Source organism: Melanaphis sacchari, unplaced genomic scaffold (assembly GCF_002803265.2).
Source record: "Melanaphis sacchari strain LSU unplaced genomic scaffold, SCAv2.0 Contig432_pilon_pilon, whole genome shotgun sequence".
NCBI lineage: Eukaryota > Metazoa > Arthropoda > Insecta > Hemiptera > Aphididae > Melanaphis > Melanaphis sacchari.
Genome location: NW_020271277.1, coordinates 1 through 19,703, shown reverse-complemented (window position 1 = coordinate 19,703; position 19,703 = coordinate 1). Strand labels below are relative to the sequence as shown.

Here is a 19,703-nt window from a genome sequence, read left to right as displayed (position 1 = left end):
AAGTCAATAAATAATAAATGTAGATCCTTATTGAATTCATAATATTTTTCCATCACTTGTCTTATCACGAAGATGTGGTCAGATTTACCTTTTCGAAAACCGCATTGGTAACTTCCGATAATGTCTTTGGCGTATATGTTTATTCTTTCTAAGATTATCGTTGTTAGGAATTTATAACCTACGTCAAGTAAAGAAATACTTCTAAAGTTCTCCATTACTGTCGGGTTTCCTTTTTTATATAAAGGACAAATTATAGTCGTGTTCCATTCATCTGGGATTTTTTCTACTCTTCATATACACCTAATGATTTCTGTTAACTCCTTTCATGGCAGTAAACCTCCTCTTTTTAACAATTCTGCAACCACACCATCATCACTCGATGCCTTATTATTTTTGAGACCATCAATTACCGCGTCGATTTCATTTTGAGTAGGTTTCTCGATTTCTGTTTCCACTGTGTCATAATCTATTTCTTCAATTTCATTGTCGTAAGGTTGTCTAATATTTAATAATTTTTCAAAAAGTCTTTAAATTCGTTTACTATTTGTTTTTCTTCAGTGATGAGATTTCCGCTTTTGTTTGTTAATATTTTCGTTAGTGGTTTATAGCCCTTTTTAATGTTGCCACTTAAATTGAAGAATGCTTTTGGATTATATCTGTTTGTTTCCAGGTCTTCAATCATTCACTTTTCATATATACACTTTTCTCTTATTATCTTGTTTGTGATCTTTCTTTGTGCTTCGTATCTATCAGTATCGCTAGTTGATGGATTTTGCAGTACCTTCTTTCTTAACTCGTTTCTTTTATCCACTGCTTCTTTGCATACATTATTGAACCAATTCTTTAGCTTTTTTCTTTTTTCAACACCTAAATGCTCTCTAGTACTGTTGGTTATTGCTTCTTTTAGATTGCACCAAAGGAAGTCAATTGTTTATGTTTTGTTTTCTGGTTGGTTTATTTGAATATTTTCTTGTATCATTTTAACAAATCTCTTTTGAACTTCAGAATCTTCTAATTTTTGTATATTATACATTTTTCTGTTTGATTTTTTCACCATATTTCATTTTGTAGAGAGCCTATGATTAAACTGTGCAAATAATAAGTAATGGTCTGAGTCAGCATCCGCTCCCCTAAAAGTTCCCACCTTTCTGATATAACTGGCGTGTCTTTTATTTATCATTATATGATCTATCTGATTGTGAACTTGACCATTTGAAGAAACCCAGGTGTATTTGTGAATATCTTTTCTCGGAAAGTAAGTACTACTGATTGTTACCATTGTAGTTACTTATTTCATGCAAACTATCTAGTCCTATTATGGGTCTGTACATGTTTTCTCTATCTATTTTAGCATTCAAATCACCAATTATCATTTTTACACAGTGAGTCAGTAGGCTGTTCGCCACTGTCTCTAGTTTGTCATAAAACGTTTCCTTTTTATCATTGACTTTGTCCTCCGTAGGAGCATAGCAGTTGATTATAATTAAATCAAAACGTCTTTCAGATATTTTAATGTAGCAAATGCGGTCATTTACCAGTGTGAAATTGGTGTTAACCGGTGTTATGAAGAATTTTTTCATTAATCATGAAACCTACTCCATTCTCATGCCTTCCATTGTTAGTCCCACTGTAAACTAGTGTTGTATTATCGATTTTAATGTTTCCGCTATCAGGCCATAGTACTTCCTGTAGTGCTAAGATGTCTAATTTATATCAGTCTTTAGCATCTAAAACGTATTTAAATTCTCCCGGTTTGTTGAGTGTTCTAATATTCCAAGTTCCCAAACGTAGTCCAGTTTTCAACTCCAGTCGTTTACCATAATCATACTCAATATAATTCCGAGGCCTATTTGAAGATTTTTTAACAAGTGTTTTTTCCAAGATCGTGGTGTTAGCCCTACGCTCAACCCCCAACCGGGAGGACCAGTCCACACCAACTACTTAAAGTCAGTGTGGAGGCTATTGCAATATACCATAAGTATATTGGGCGGTGGGGATGCCACTTTCCCAACGCCTAGGAAAATCTTCAATAATGTCCCTAATAATTATATTAATAAAAAAAGGTATTAATTGGTTAAAATGTGTTGGATTATGTACGGATGGTACTAGTGTGGTTAAAATAGTAGTGTTATAACTAAATTGCTCGAAGTCAATCTAAATGCATTTTGGAATCACTGCAACAGTCATAGGAATGTTTTTAGTATTTAAACATATGTCGGATAACTCGCAAAGCATTTTGAATACTGTTGTGAAAATTGTTATACATCTTTAAAACTTAAATTTAACGGCAATAATGTGATACAGTTTTGGTTATCAGTTCATTAAACATATCCAATTCTTTCAGCTGAAGCTTTGAAGATACTATTGTAACGTGGCTGGGGAACCTAGTTACTATATTAGTTATCCAGGGAAGGTTTTCTGGTCCTTATGGATAAATTTCCACAATAATATATATTATTGTTACACTACTCTTTTTCTTATATTCATATATGTGTAAGATGGATTTTTAGCAATGGTAATGTTGCGTGCCAATATCAGATCCAGGTCCAGGGTGTTATTTAAATTAAATTTACAACTTTTAAGAACAATAATGTTTTTATTGTGTATAAATAAAGTTCATATAACTGATACAAAAAGTGGCTGAGTGTCGTGAAGTTGCTCAGATCTTTGTGGCTCTGGTACATCTGTCCTTGCTGGTTTCTGGACTCCCTTATATAGGAAGAAGTCTCTTGTTGTTGTAGTCCATAACTTTTCAATTCGTATTTATTCTTGGAATTGTTTTCACACTTGTTTTATCGATAACAACAATCTCCAGGATGTCATCTGTTCCCAATTTTCAATTCATGGAAATGCAATAATGTATTTATTATCGACCTCGGCATACGACTGCTATTGCGACGTTTATTATGATGTTTTTAAAACAAGATTCATTGAAATATGAATTTACTATCTCGTATATATTATAGTCATATAATATATTATATTATTACATTAGGCCGCATATATATAGCTATATTACTATTGCTAATACTTATAGCAATATTACATATTATATTATATATTCTTATATTTAATAACATATCTCGTGGCCCATAACAGTAGATATAAAAAACAATTATCGGAAAAAATTACAATTATTGAACTCCTTGTAAAAACAACGAAAATTGGCGTCAATGTAGGTGCTATAATCATTCAAAACAGGAAAAAAGTGCACACGTGAGGTGTACTACTCTTCATTACGAAAAAAAAATTTATAAAATTATACTCATCATAAATACATAATGTGATAAACAAATTAATTAAAAAATGTATTATTTTTTTTAGAACTATGTTTTTCTGTAAATAAAAAGGTATGCGAGACGCGAAAGATCTTTTTTGGGGGGGAAAAATCCTTAACCTATTTTACAATAGGTCTACGGTTAGTATCAACTGCACGCGGATGGATATCAATTACGTGCAGATTGCGCGTTGTGTAGCCTCAATTGACTCATTGTTTCGGTAAAATGTCTTTACGGCAAACTGACGATATTGAATATTGTACTACGCCATTGCAATTAAACTTCCCGTCACTCACTAAATAATGAGATGTTCGGCAATATTGTGCGATGTCCCCTCTCAAAGTTACGCTTATCTCAAATGTGGTTGTTTTTACTCCGCCACCTTTAAGAAATATTTAGAAATAAAATTATACTTATCTTTCTTAATTTAATTTTTTTTTTTTAATAGTAAATCTAGGAATATTAGTTTCGTCATCTATGATCGAAAAATGTTGTTTTATAAAACTGAAACTTTAAACATAAATCAATTAAAAATTATAAAAACAAATCTAAATTATACAAAAAGTCAAAATTTAAAACAACAATGTTAACGTTCTGTGCGTAGTGCGTAAACAAACCTATGCACAGCTAACTATCTGTTATGGTTTGCGTCCGGTACCTTTGTCCTCTCGTGGAAAATAGTGTAGGACAAAATTATTTACTTTTAATAATCATATTTCTGTCATTAATTCATCTAAAATAGCGGTTTTTTCTTTATTTAATTTTATATTCAAGATATTTCCTATAACGTTTAAAATTGTTATTATTTCCTAATCTTAAATTTAATAACTAAACCATATTATCTAATATTTGTTAAAAACAGAAACTTCTTAAATTTTTTCTAATTACTTAATAATGTTGTGTTTTAACAGATTCATCGAAGTGACTTGATATTTTCTGTTTTTCAACTAATGAAATATCTATTTCTTGTTTTAAGCACAATTTTTTTGATTCATTAAAAAATACTGTCGAGTCTCGATAACTTGAATGTTAAAGGAGATAAAAATTAATTCGACTTATGTATTTTTCGATTTACATAACTCGATTTTTTTAAAAATACGAAAAAAACGTTTATTAACTATAATTACAATTAAAAATTAAATTTTAAAATTAATTTCCTATATATATATATATTAATTAATTATAAAATGTATTAAAAGATTACATTTTAAAATACAAAATATGTATATTTTTTACAATTTAGAAAAATAACTAGGACTAAGAGTGTGACGTGTTTGGGTTGTTTTTAAAATAGTTAGAATAGTTAAAAGTATAATTGATAGAATATTATATTACTTGGCTATATCATTTTTCAGTTTTCAACTTTTAGTCACCTCACTTATTATATTCACTTTTTCGACAATTGTTAATGAAACCAATTTATGTTTAAGAGACATAACTACAAATTTTACGCGCGCTACACAACAAAGATATACGGTAACTGTTAACTATTTTACAGCACAATAGTACATAGTAATAGTTTAATTTGTACATTTATGATTGTAAACCGGTTATATTAATGATAAAATGTAAGAAATGACTTTGAGTTATCTATGCTCAAATATTTTTATATTTAACTTATTGCGACAAATATTGCATTGATTGTACAGGCATTTTTTAGGAACAAAAATAATTCAAGTTTTTGAGACGAACATATTTGAAATTCTATAATATTTCTTAAATTTATAAAAACTACTCGAAGAGGCTTTATGCTGTCCATAGCATTAATTAGATTAATATCGGTATTTTGCAGCAATTCGCTTACTTTAACTATTAACTGAAGTATTGGGCACATCATTGTTAACCCGAATATAAAATTAAAATATTTTTCCTTATGTAATAAACCATGTTAGTTATTTTAATAATTTGAGTAAGAGCTTTAAGGATAACTGAATAATTAACTTTTATCATGGCAACAGCTTCCGCGTGACAAACCTACTTAATCGAGAAAAGAGAGTTTAATGTTCTTAATGTTGAACTAATCTCTTTAAATATTGTTTTAAAAGTTACGTGTCGTGAACAATTACCTTCAATAAATATATACCAAAATTGCATAACCCCTAAAAAATTCGAAAATATATCTATTTCCCTTGCTTAGTGAATAAGCATCAACTAATCCAATGTTTAAACAATCACATTTACAATATTACTGTTTAATTTTTCACACCTCGCTTAAACTCCAGAAACACTCCTTTACATGACTGCCTCGCCATTAAAGCAAACTGATTACACATTCTTCTTATCTACTTTCAACACAGCTAGAATAACTTTTTACTCAATAAAAATAATTTAGACGTCTAAAGACGTAAGTTAGCGAATAGCAACTAAATAATTTACTAGAATATTAGGCTTATCATTAAAAAATATCTCAAAACAATCCATAGTCGATTTCTTTGTTTGCCATTATTGAAACAAGTTTATTTTGAAAGAATTAAAGATAGTTAATATTGCTGTAGTGTACTTTTTTTACAATCTGGATAAATTTTTCTACGTTTTTGCACAATTTTAGTATAAACTATTTTTGATCATCATCCAATGTTAATACTGCTTTATATTCTTCCACCAGTTTCACGACTCTTTTTGTGATATCATTAACTATTTTTAGTAAATTTGTAATTTGTTGACCATTAATATATTTTTTATTAGATTCTCAAGTAGTCGGGTCATGTTTTAAGAATCCGTCACTAGTGTTAAATCGGGAAAATAATTTTAACCTAACCATCTAAATATGATAGAATCGTGACACTTTAAGTGGAAGATAAAAATCAACAACGAAGAATCCTCACTTATCATCTTAGGTCTTCGTCAAAATAGTCCCCCCAATAGTTCTTGAACAATAAAATCAATCCAGTATCAAATAGGTCTACTTGATAACAGCACCCTGACACTCCGGGTGGCGACGGTCGCGCGTTATGCTACTGCGGGTGTTCACCGAGGACCCGTGATGAGACCATGGCTCTTGAAGAAGGACTCGTGATGGTTGCGGAGTAACTTCTTGATAAAAGGGGTTTGATTCGGTCGGGAAATCGTCCGGACCTGGCCGTGGTAGCAGCTCATTACGGCGCCTAAGGCGTAGTGGTGCCTCGAGCAGGATTTCGGGGTTTCTGGCTATCGGGAGCTCACCCGGGTCTTTCGCCCGAAGAAGGTACTCCGCGATTATATAAAGGAGTAAAGTGTCTCCAAGTTAAAATCCGGAAGAAATTGTCAAACCTCACAACGGAAAAATATCATATTAACTATCCTATTAAGCTACATAGCTTATTAAAACACCAAAATATGGGTCTTTCAGAGTACTTTAAGTGTACAGGGTATAACAGAAAGATATGACAAATGAAATAACTTGTATTCTAATTATTATTTTTTCATATGATTTATAGAGGTTTGCACTAAACGTATAGTATAAAACTTTTTTATTAATTTTTTTTTTGTACAGAAATTAAAAAATTTAAATTTGATCTAAATTTTTTGAAAAAAATCAAAATAGCCAATATATAAACATAATGAAAAAAATAGTCTTTGCGTTTACAATATTTAATTTGAGTAATCCGCTTGCGACTTATGAACGTTTAAATAATCGTTCAACTGCTACTGTAAATTTAATCAAAACCGTAAGTAAAAACCAGTAGTCGAGATGATATTTTTATTTAAAGATAATGATTTTCCATATTATTACTTTATGGGTATACTGATAAAATATTATGAACAATTTATACAAAAATACATTTTGAGAGATTTTGCAGTCTGTCCTTACATTATTACAGTGATGCTCTGTACTCGGACAAAAAAAAAAACGAAAATATCCCTCAACTTAACTGTGAAACACTACCTCAAGTTGGTAACAGTCACAACCTACTCATATCATTTTCGTAAACTGCCAGTCACCGATTGTACAAATCTGTGTTAGATATTATCTATGCTTTTACTAAAACCATGTGTTAATATTATAATATTATTGTATTTACTAATTATTTCATATTCTTATTTTTAAATGCAAACATTTAATTATTATTTATCCAAGTTTAGAAGTTTAACTATGAAATATATTTTAAGTAAATACTAAACTATGTATATTAATTAAAATTAAAAATATAAAGTTATACCGGTTATTTCAATGCATATTTTTTGTTAATATTTGAATGTTATATTTTAGTTAACAATTTAATTAAAAATGTATGTGCTTCTATCTGATCAGCATTATTATGTATGTGAATTAAATTTCATACTTTGGTGACGACTTAATTTGTTTAAATTGTTGGTAAGTTTATTCTAAAACTAATAAATTGGAAATTCATTTATTCTATTGATTCATTATTATTGATAAATAATAACCATTAGTAAAATATTTAATTTTGTTTCAGTTGTAGAATTAATTAGTTTAACTAATTAAAGTAGACTACTTAATTTGATCAGCAAATGCAAATTCATACAATTTTATATGTACAGTGTCAGTACATACACAATACCTATCTTAAAATCTCTTTTAATAGACTACCAAATAATTAAGTGGGTATGTATAAATTTTTATTTTTATAAAATAAATCGATCCTATGAATAATTTGATGTTATTTATAATTGCTTTCAGATACAAAAAAAAATTGAAAAAGTGTTAAACATAAAGTCTAACTATTTCTACGGTTGTAAAATTTGTAGATGAAAACATTCATAATTAATTTTATATATAAATAATAAAGTTAAGTTATTGATTTACTATTACCCATATGTACGAGTTTTTAATAACTTAAATTGGTATATTTAATAATTTTCTAATATGAATATGTTATCTTCATGTAATATTTAAAGAATTAGTAAAAATAAATATAAAAAAGTTGTACAATACCTATATAATATATCTATAGCCCTATAAATATATTTTAATCAAGAGTAGTTAATGTAGGTATGTTAATTACATTTTTATTAATTGATCTAGGGTTTTAGACATGTCAAGTGTTAATATTTTTTATTATGTAGTTATGACGGCTGCATCCGAGTTGGGTCCCAAATTTATAATTACTACACTAGTTGGGTCCCGAATTATTTTAGGTACTACACTAGTTGGGTCCCGGATTTTTGTAGGTACTATACTAGTTCGGTCCCGGATTTTTATAGTTGCTACACTAGTTGGGTCCTGAATTATTTTAGCTACAATACTAGTTCTTGAATATTTTTTGGTAAGTACTACACTATAGTACTATACTAACATTTTCCTTCCCATTTTAACAGACTTAGGACTGTCTATGATCTATTTAGACCACAGGTATGGTTAAAAATGTTTTTTACAGTTTTTTTTTTAGTTTTGTTTCTTTTCTATTAAAATATAAGTAATTAGAATTTTATAAAAAAATAAATCACTTATATATTGAAAAGGTTAAAAACTAATTAGTATAAAAATACATATTATATAATATAAATATAGCCATATAGGTGTAAGTTAAAAAATATTAAAAATGTTAAAATTATTATACAATAATATTATAAATACAAAAAAAAAATATTTTTGGAAAAATCACATGTTTGTTGGTAAAAATTTATACGATATTAATTTTACAAAATCAAATCGATTGATTATTCCTGCAGTTTTTTTATTCATATTGTCAGCTATAAATTTTTCTTTTAGCAAAATGCAGTTTCTTTTTTTCATTACTTCTACACTTCTCATTTTTATATAAGTATCAATTTGTACGTTTTTTAAAATTTCTAGGAACTGATAAATATTTGGGTGTACTGTGTAAAACATAGAATTAAAATGAGAATGGAATGATTCGCAGGAATTTGTGGTTCGCATTGTCGAGGCATTAAATTCTGACCAAATTTTTGGTGGAAATCTAGATTCTTCATTAATATAATTGTCAAAAACATAATCAGTGAATTCTCGAATTTTATTGTCGTTTGGTTGGAGACTCATTATATCTTCAATAAAACAATTTTCCACTTCTTCTGGGTGTAGAAATGGTAAGCCAAAAAAATATTTGAGATATTTACTTAATTCAGAATTACTTTTATACTCGTTTGTTAATCCCAAATTTTGAATTTTCCGCCCCAGCTCTGCCCTAAATGGAATCTACACCCTTTAATATTTATTTCCGGCCATACTGATAAAATAGAATTATGAATAGCTTCTTCAAAGTCTACATATATTGTTTGAGGTAAAAATTTTAAATTAAGTTTTTCGCATTCATTACATAACATCCGAAAAGTTTGAGTATAAATTTCTTTTTGTTTATTTGAGAGTAGACAAAAAATAAGTGGAATATAATGATTATTATGTATTGTATGTATTGTGAACATTTGCATAAATATTTTTGGACAACTTTTGAATGTGCCATCTACGTAAAACGTGTTGTTGTTACATAAAAAATTTAAATTTTCGACTGTAAAAAAATAACTATGTTATATTGATTATCATTAATTAATAAAAAATTTTCTTGTTTGTTAGTTTTTATATTTAAATCGTTCAATACTTTGTGAACCTCGTCATAACTTTGTGGAATATTTGGTAGAATATTTTTTCTCGCGTGATGAATATTTTTTTTAATAAGTGTACAATCGTAACGTGTTAATGTATCTATATCATTGTTTTTTAATTCAGAATGTAATAATTTAGAAGGTTTCTCACATATATCATTTTGAGCTTTTCTCTTTAAATTATTATTTAATATCTGCCTATTTAATATTTTTTCGGAATCACAATTATGATTATGTGTCAAATTTTGATCAATAAATTGATTTTCGTTGTATTTAAAAAATGACTTACATGATCTATGAATACATCTCCATCGTTCAATATAATTTTTCAGAAGTTTGTGAAATGAAAATTTATATCCTTCTATAATATATATTTTTTTGCCCTTTTCACTGAACATAACGTTAGAATCTTCCATAGTGCTAGTGGTTAGAATGCAGAACACTTACTACCAACATGTAGCTATATTGATAGATAACTCGTCGAGGTTTAACCGGCATTTATCGCTGTTCCAGATAGTTTATTATAAGATATGTTAAAAATTATCAGATATTACCGATAATACTGATATTATTACACGAATGCTCGAAAAATCCATGAGAGAAAACCACTTACGTCTTTTTTTATTACGAATATCCCATAATAGTCATATAATATATGTATAAGTACTTTTCATTTACTTTTAAATTTAATAAAATTCTATTAATATTATTGTACAATATTTTTACTAACTATCAAATACTATTATATAAATTATACAATTCTTCATATACCTATTATATGGATTTATTTAAATTAAATAATATGTATTTATATACTTGGTTTTTAGCATTTTTAATATTTAAAAAAAAAACTGTAAAAAACATTTTTAACCATACCTGTGGTCTAAATAGCTCATAGACAGTCTGTTAAAATGGGAATGAAAATGTTAGTATAGTGTAGTACTTACCAAAAAATATTCAGGAACTAGTGGAATACCTATAATAATTTGGGACCCAACTAGTATAGTACCTATAAAAATCTGGGACCTAACTAGTACACTACCTGCGATTAGCCCCTAGTATTCGGGACCCAACTCGGATGCACCGGTTATGACTTTACCCAAATTTTTCAAAACTTTGCACTACGGAAATTTGTTCATACCCTAGTAAAATTATTGATAACTAATGTGTTCATTACCTTTGATAAATAATATATAATAAATTTATGTCCATTTTTTGGTCTATACACACACAAGATCGTTTTGAAATAAAATCAATGTGTGAATAGGCTTTTAACTACTCTTAGAACTATATTAGCTTATTTCCGGAATGATTAACCTATGACCTGTATGTCTACAAATGAAAAGATAAGTTCTTCAAAAAAAAGTGGTTAAATAATTAGATGACATAAAGGTGCAGACATTTTTGGCGTTCTTGAGTTGAGATTTTTTAAGTTAACAAAAAATTGTGATTGTTGCATGAAAATTATCACTTCTGACCAAATATTAAAAGAACATATTATGATGATTCAAACTTGTCAATATGAGAACTGTGACTTGACTTTTCCGAATGCAGTGGCGATGGACATTTTTAATTATTTAATAGAAATGTTTAATCTTAATTTTGACAAATTTGTATACAAATGTAACTCTAAAGCGTCTTATAACTATTTAATTTCATATTTGATACCATCTAATTATTTGACATGTCCAGAACACAATGTATTTAATTTGTTTTTAAAGACTGCTATTAATCTTCTGATTTATTCTTATATAACTCATGTAAATAAAATATTGACAAAAGGTGAAAAATCTGTAACATCTGATTAGATAAAAATTAATGCTATGGTATACCATGACAAAAATGCAAAAAAGAAAAATGTATTATTAAGACAAAATGTAAATTATGTAAATAATAAATTGTAATATTGTAAAAAAAAGTATTTGTTACATGTTTGAAAATATTTCAATAAATATAATTTTACTCTACAAATATGTTTTTTTTTTTTTTTTAAAAAAACTTGAAAAAAGTAAATGGTAAATGGGAAATTTAAAATTGAAAGCAGTACATTCGATAATCGATAAATATATCGATTTCTACAAACTATCGATAGTTTGTTTTAGTTCGTAAGACAGCCACGCGGAGCGATAGCATCGAACATCATATCAAAATGTTCTACAGTAGTCGCCTTTCTATTTAATCTCTATTCTATGGCAAAACCTCTCAAAATGTATTTTTGTATAAATTGTTCATAATTTTTTATCAGTATTCCTGTTTATGCATACTTTTATTGTTGTCTCATATTTATCTTATATTCTTTATATTATTGTTTTCGTTGCGTGGAAAATTTACTATCTTATTATTGTATGCGCTGTGCGCGATAAGTGCAGGTGTTTGTATTTTCCATGCATGTTATCTGAATTATGATTTGGGTAATATGCGTGGAGGATTATGGACATTTGCACTAATCCCGAAAATTGTACGTCTATCGGCAGTTAACGATTGGGTTTTTCGTGCCTTTTGTCACAGAACACGAGACCGACCCGATGTAATTGCCGATAGACCGGGTATAAAAGGCCCCACGACACGACCATCAATACCATTCTCCGTCTTTCCGACTTTGTAGTAAGACCAACCCGGGCAGACTTGCGCAAATAGGAAAGGCGGCCTCCCAGACCACACTTATCGAACGGTTTGTGACTCGGTCAATGGTGCAATAGTCAGAGTAATTCCGGCATTGCATCGGTCGACACACCGTTCGATAAGCCCCCTCCTCTGTCGTGCTCCGTCGTGTCGTGGCGTCGTGTAGCTTCTTCCGCACCTTTGTTTTGTTATAATATAGTTAAACTTTAAAACTCAGAGTGTTTTCTTTTTCGTTTCTTTCCTTTGTATCGTTCTAACAATTCCCATAAAATAATAATATGGATAATCATTATCTTTAGATAAAAATGTCATCTTGACTACTGGTTTTTACTTACGGTTTTGATCATGGGCGGATAGGTACTTTTTTTTTACCGGGATATATTTATTGGGGCCTCATATAACTAGGGCCTATATATTATATTATATATAAAAAAAAAAATGCTCGCTTCGCTCGCAATACTTTTTACAATCAAATCATATATATTATGTACTACAAAATAAATTAAAAAAATATATATAATTATTAAAATGATAACAAATTTTTAAATGTACTATTCCTAGCAGCTAATTTATTGATCACATCATTTGAATCAATTGTACTCAGTAAATCTTTTTCAACATTCATTAGCATGAAACTTTCTAAAATGTCTTGGCCCAATGTATTTCTCAAGTAATTTTTTATATATTTCAATTTAGAAAAACTCCTTTCACATCCTACTTGTGTCACGGATAATGTCAGCAATAGTTTATACGCAACAAACAGACTGGGATATGCATTTGTGTATAAGTTGTACTTCACAAGCACATCAAAGCAACAAACTACACAATATTTTGCATTCGTGCTTGGATTATGACTACACGATACTAAAAGTTCAACATCATTTGAACATTCTAAAAAAACAAAATTAAAAATTAAAATTATACTATCAATATTAAATAGGAAGGTAAATTAATACATTTATAAATAGTAGTTATTTTTCTTATTACCATCAATATTTTCATCATAGTCTTGTAGTTCAGTATATACACAGTCAATACTTTTTTTTATTTCTTTCCATTTTGATATGAAGTCTAAATATTCATTTCGAAAGTCTTCGTACATAATTCCTGGACAATAATTGCAAATTTTATCAAACACACCAATAAGAGCATTTTTTGGAAGTGTTACATCTGGTTTGAAATTATTAGAGTCAAGACATGCAAAATCTGCACATAACTGTCCATGTTTTTCGAATCTTGAAGAAATGCTCTCAATAACAGTGTCCAGTACTTGATTGTAAACATTAACTTCATATGAATGCAATGGGTATGTTATAGGATCATCATCTGCCTCATAATCATGAAATTGCTTAGTTTTTTTCTTTTTACGAGATTGTGGTAGACTATTTGCGATTTCTATTACATTGTTTTTCATTTTTTGAAACATTTTATTGGTATGTTGTACAAACTTATCAGCTGCATCTTTAGTCCTAGAAAACTCACGTGTACACTTTTTTAAATCCTGTAATGTTTGTGTTACCATTTGATACGCAGTCATTATATTGATCTCTTTGCCTTGAAGATATTTAGAAAGCGGTGTAGTTTTTTCAAATATTTTAAGGTACATTTGTGCTGTTAAAATTATTTCGTATTTACATAAACCTGCCTTTAATCCACTTGCTTTAAAACGAGCTTCAGATTTTATACTTGAATTTGTTTCAATTTCACTTAATGTTAATATAAGGTCCACAAAAAGTCCAGACTCAGGATTATTAAAATTACCAAAGATTTTGGTTAAAGAAGCATCTTTTGACCACCATCTAGTTTCACCAATAGTACAAACTCTTTTTCTGGAATTCATAGTTGTCCAAACATCCATACGGGTGTGTGATTCACGTATGAAGACTGCACACCCATTTAAAATTCCAAATAAAGTAATAGATTGTAATACTTTAAGAGTAATATCACCTATTACTAAATTCAATACATGCGCATAGCACCACACATGTATTTGTTTAGCTGCTACATCACTTAGTTTTGCAGAAAACCCATTATATTGGCCCTGCATATTTGCAGCTCCATTAGTTGCATTTCCTACACAGTTATTTGCTTTTATGTTCAGGTTATGAAAAACTTTTAAGACTAAATCAACAAAGGCTATCCCTTTGCTTGACTTGCATTTTATCATGCCAACTAATCGCTCTTTTACAGAAGTACCGTTTACATATCTTATAATAACTGAGCATTGGTCAATCACAGAGACATCTTGAGTAGTATCAAGTTGTACAGAGTACATTCCAGCTTTAATGATCTCTTCAGAAATTGATGACTTTATAATTTCACTTATTATCTCAATAATGTAATTGACTGTGGTTTTAGGTAAAAAACTTATGTGCCCACCTCCTTGTTTGGAACCAGAATCATGACTTTTTGTACTATTTTTAATTGCTTTATCTAAATGAGCTTTGAGTACTGGATCATACTTGCCCACTAGTAAAATCATTTCCAAGAAATTACCATGGTCTAAAGCTGGATTATCAAGAGTATATATGGCTTCATAAGTTTTACCTCGATAACTCAGTCCACGTTTACCGATTAATTTAATAATATCAATTATACGAAATAAAACTTGCCTTCTATTTTCTATTTCTTTCTTCCTTATTGAACTATGACCATAAGTTAATAGTGAATCAATTGATGAAAATTGTTTTTTCATAACATGAGCATCTACATTTAACCTATGTGTTTTTGAATTTTCATGTTCATTTATTCGAGTATGCACATGCTTCCAGTCAATAAATCCTTTAGAGAACGGTCCTGATCCGTCACCATAACAAAGGCAAATACAACAAAATAGAGATTTATCCATGGATCTAAATGACACCCATTTACGATTTCCTCCATCAAACCGAAAATAAGTTTTTTTATATGCAAATGGTACACCAATTTTTGGTTGATTGGGATGAAATAACCAGTACTTTGCAAAATTGGCTATGGAAGGTCTTATAAACAAATTCAAATCAGAAGACTCTAAAAAAAAAGAAATTAAAATCTTAGTGGTCATAAATCATAATTGAAATACATGTCAAATTAGAAAAATTAAATGGTGACAAATATATTATTTTACATTTTTATGATTTCTATTTTTATGCCTTCATGGTACTAAATATAGATACAAATTTGTAGTGATATAAATTTAAATTATATTCTTGTTTTAGTAATTTTGTTTATAATCCTCATAATTAATTATTTTGTACCTAGTGTCTTAGCTGTCATTTATATTATGTACTCAGTCTTGTATTATTAAATTAATATTTTAAAAATAGTATTTTTACCACAGTCATTGGGTAGTTGGATCTCGTTATTGTTATTGCAGCTACTCAAATCATTTACATATCCACTGTGTTGTTCTTCTAGGGATAAACTTTCTACTTCACACTGTTTATTTGTACCAAGAACATCTAATAGTTGGAAAATTAATACTACATAAGTACTTACACCTATAATTCCATGATTCCATCTTCTAATATTATATTCAAGATTATTTCAAAAATGACTGATAAATATTGATTATTTAATTATATCTTTCATTGTATTAAGTAAAATAGGTAACAATATTGTAAATAAATTTGATATCGGTATTATATGTACCTGCCTACTATTAGGTTTATGTTAAATATATTTTGATCCTACAAAAATATTGTATAACAAATAACAATGTAATTTGTATAACTACAAAATGAAACAAAAAGTGTACACATTTCTGAAGAATCAGTTCCTATAGGCTTAACGCTCCTAGTTTAAAATTCAATTATGTGACCAATAACCATATATTAGTAAAGCTGATATTACTTACCAGTTTTTTTGTTTTTCAATCCGGAGATTGGTTTTTAACAAATGTTTCACAATAAATGACTTCTCCATTTTTCTCTATCATTCGCCATATTTTTAAGCTCCCTGTAGGAAGTGACTCCTGCTACCTTCTATCATACCTTCGATTATTATACTATGCAGTTCGTCTCCATGCCTCAACGTGTGTCCTATCATCTGCCATCTCCTTTTCTTTATGGTGTCTATCAGTGTTCGTTTTTCCTCTATTGTTCTCAGGATATCTTCATTTGATCTTCTATCAGTCCAACTTATTCTCTGCATTTTCCTCCAACACCACATCTCGAGAGCTTCTAACATATCTTTTTCTTTCTTATTAATTGTCCAGGTCTCACTTCCATATAATGCCACACTCCAGACATATGTTTTTATGAGCCGTTTCTTCGTTGCTATGTTCATATTTTTTGATGTTAGTATTTTTCTCTTTTTAAGGAATGTGTTCTTTGCTTGACCTATCCTGCTTCTGATTTCTTTAATTGATTTCCCGTCGTCTGTTATAATGCTGCCCAAGTATTTGAAATGGTCTACTTGGATAATTTCTTTGTTTTCTAATGTTATATTTATAGATGGTACGTTTTTCTTGTAGCGTACTAAGGTTTTGGTCTTAGCTGAATTTATTTTCAGACTATATTCTTTAAACGTAAAATTCATTACATTTAATGCTGCTTGTAGGTCTTCCTCAGATGTTGTGAGAACGACTATATCATCAGCAAAGCGAAGCATGGTTATTAGTACCCCTCCTATTTTCACTCCGATTCCTTTTTGTTCTAACCAATGCTTTATGACATTTATTGCTTTTTCAATAAATACATTGAATAATGCAGGTGAAAGTGGGCACCCTTGTCTCACACCTTTTTGGATTCTAGCAGTCACTGTTGTTGTATTAATTTTGATAGTGGTTTCTTGTTCTTCATAAATTTTATAGAGAATACGTCTGTCTTTAAAATCTATCTCTGTTTCTTTCAAAATTTTAAAGAGACTTGTCCAATTTATGCTATCGAATGCTTTTTCTAGGTCTATAAAAGCCATATAAGTGATTTTTTGTCTCTCGATTTGTTTTTCAAGTATTACTCTCAGACCTAAAATAGCCTCCCTGGTTCCTTTGTTTTTCCGGAAACCATATTGGTCGTTGTCTAATCTAACTTCTATTCTTTTACTTATCCTTTTACTTACAATTATTGTCAGTAATTTAGCCACATGCGATATCAGGCTTAAGGTCCGAAAATTTTCGCATTGATTGGCTCTTGGTTTTTTTGGTAGGATAACTAATCTACTGCATCCAAAATCTCTCGGAATTATTCCAGTCTCGTATATTTTACATAACAGTTCGTACAGAGCGTTCTTTATTTCATCATCTGTCTGTTGTAGGAGTTCTGTGTTTAGTCTGTCTGGGCCTGGTGCTTTGTTTTTCTTCATTGTTTGAAGTGCGTCTTCAAATTCTGATTTTAGGATCCTTGTATTTGCATTTGAATCAAAGTCGCCGTCGGTTGGGTTTTCGACGAGTAGGTCATTGTTTTCTTCTTCTCTGTATAGTTCTTCTACGTATTCTTTCCATCTATTCGCTATTGCTATTTCATCTATGAGTAAATTTCCTTCTTTATCCTTTACGTGTGTGCATTGTGACTTTTTTTCATTAAAGTATCGTTTGATGAGTTTATATGCCTTGTCCTGTTGATTGTATTTCATCATATTGTCTATTTCTTCACAATTCTTTTCGATCCACCTTTCTTTGGCTTTTTTCGCTTCACGGTTTATTTTATTTCTTAACGTCTTATATTGTTTTTTACTTTCTTCATCTGTTTTGTTTTTAAACAATCTTCTTCTTTCTATATCTTGAACTATTTCCATTGTGATCCATTCGCTTTTCGGTGCTGGTTTCCCCCTAATTAATACTTCTTCTGCAGACTGGGTAATAGATTCTTTTATGCAACGCCACCTATGTTCTATATTATTACTCCTATCCGGACAATTTCCCCCCGGACATTTTCCCCCCGGCTGTTTTTGGCGTAGTAGGACATTTTCCCCCCGAAAATGTTCCGACGGACATTTTCCCATTTTTAAGTTTATGATTTAATAATTTAACAGTATATTATTTGATAAGAATATTTTTCATAAACATAATAAGACATAAAATTGTATACAAGTAAAATAAATTACTTCGACATAAAATGATATGTTTTGTAAAAGATTGAATTTCTGATTTTTATGTCAGCACATATTTTTAATCGTCTTTCATTTGTTTTTGTTAAAAACCGTGCCTGTTTTAAGTTTTAATAATTTATTAATTGCTATTGAATTTGACTTTTGTAGTCTTCAATGAACATCCAAATATTTGATGCTGGAGTTCTACCAAAGTTTTAAATTTGTTATTGAAACCTTCACAAATATTATTTGTTCTACCTGTGTTTTTCTTTGTAGCATTATGTACATTCCATAAATAAGGAGGAAATATTGGTGAAGATCGCCAAAATGACAAACCATTTGATTGTGTAGTAGTTCTCTTGTAAGTCCCATTAACGTACGTTTTATCAAAGTATAACAATAGTTCATCGATATCAGGATCATTGAAATCTTTTGATAAATCATACAACACAGACATACCTAAACAATTAGTATAATAAAACGTATATAATAGTATTATTACATATATTATAGTACATACCTTTCTTAACATATTTTAGAGGCAATAATGCTAAACCTTTAATCATGCCAACCATTTGACGAACATTTTCATTTTCTTTGTACTTTTTAGCTAATCCTGTGTTTTGAACTTTTACAAATACTTTGGGAAAGATGATAATAACAACATTGAATATTAATGTCGACAAATACTAATTCAATAGCCTGAATCATTGATTGTTCAAAGTCAATACTTATAGTTTTTAATTTCAACTCAGACAACATACTTTTAAGTTTTGATAAAAGTTCAATAGATTTTTTTTTTCTTGTATAAAGCATAAACACACGGAATTGATGTGTTTAATACATGCGTGAATTATGTATACTTGGTAAAATTCTTTAGGACAATTAAAATGTTCCATCCATACTCCACTTGGTCGATTTTGACAACTCTACAATCCTTCGGAGACGCAAAACAATTAATCGATTGTCATTGTTTTCATTATCAAATAATAAAATTGTTTTGGTTCAGCACCTCCTGTATAGTAGCCCAATTACTATTTATTTTCAATTCCGATAAAGCATAGTGAAGGATACTTTTATTCCGAATTCTTCTTAGTGATCTTTTGATTGATTTTTCATCTGTCAATAAAACCATTGCTTCGTTGGATAAATTAGATTTCTTCTGAAAAACTCTGAAGGAGTATCAAAATTGTTTTGGGCTTTAGTATGCATATTCAAAATGGCTTTTGTTGCTTCTACTTGGGCTGAGACGTAGATGATTTTCAGCAATACAACTGAACGAAGTACAACAGA

General features: G+C 29.3%; 2 protein-coding genes across 2 annotated transcripts; both read right to left on the bottom strand.

The window, feature by feature from the left end:
• Positions 1–323: 323 nt before the first annotated feature.
• LOC112597646 (zinc finger MYM-type protein 1-like) lies at positions 324–16,304 on the bottom strand. Its single transcript, XM_025343771.1, has 7 exons — positions 16,237–16,304; positions 16,138–16,175; positions 15,716–15,841; positions 13,389–15,371; positions 12,954–13,292; positions 687–900; positions 324–498 (listed from the first exon to the last, which is right to left on the bottom strand). Exons 1-7 carry the CDS (start codon positions 16,302–16,304, stop codon positions 324–326), a joined length of 2,943 nt encoding a protein of 980 aa, XP_025199556.1.
• A 2,210-nt stretch (positions 16,305–18,514) lies between these two features.
• Positions 18,515–19,206, bottom strand: LOC112597645. The gene is made up of 2 exons (XM_025343770.1): positions 18,931–19,206; positions 18,515–18,869 (listed from the first exon to the last, which is right to left on the bottom strand). Exons 1-2 carry the CDS (start codon positions 18,983–18,985, stop codon positions 18,550–18,552), a joined length of 375 nt encoding a protein of 124 aa, XP_025199555.1. The 5' UTR covers positions 18,986–19,206; the 3' UTR covers positions 18,515–18,549.
• Positions 19,207–19,703: the final 497 nt, after the last annotated feature.

Coding starts and splice junctions, on each gene's coding strand:
- LOC112597646 (XM_025343771.1), bottom strand. CDS start 16,304: ATGGAGAAGTCATTTATTGTGAAACATTTGTTAAAAACCAATCTCCGG. Junction 16,176..16,236: donor ATTGAAAAACAAAAAAACTG/GTAAGTAATATC, acceptor ATTTTAAACTAG/GAGCGTTAAGCCTATAGGAA. Junction 499..686: donor GAAAAGTGTATATATGAAAA/GTGAATGATTGA, acceptor ATTAAATATTAG/ACAACCTTACGACAATGAAA.
- LOC112597645 (XM_025343770.1), bottom strand. CDS start 18,985: ATGGTTGGCATGATTAAAGGTTTAGCATTATTGCCTCTAAAATATGTT. Junction 18,870..18,930: donor TCTAAAATATGTTAAGAAAG/GTATGTACTATA, acceptor CTAATTGTTTAG/GTATGTCTGTGTTGTATGAT.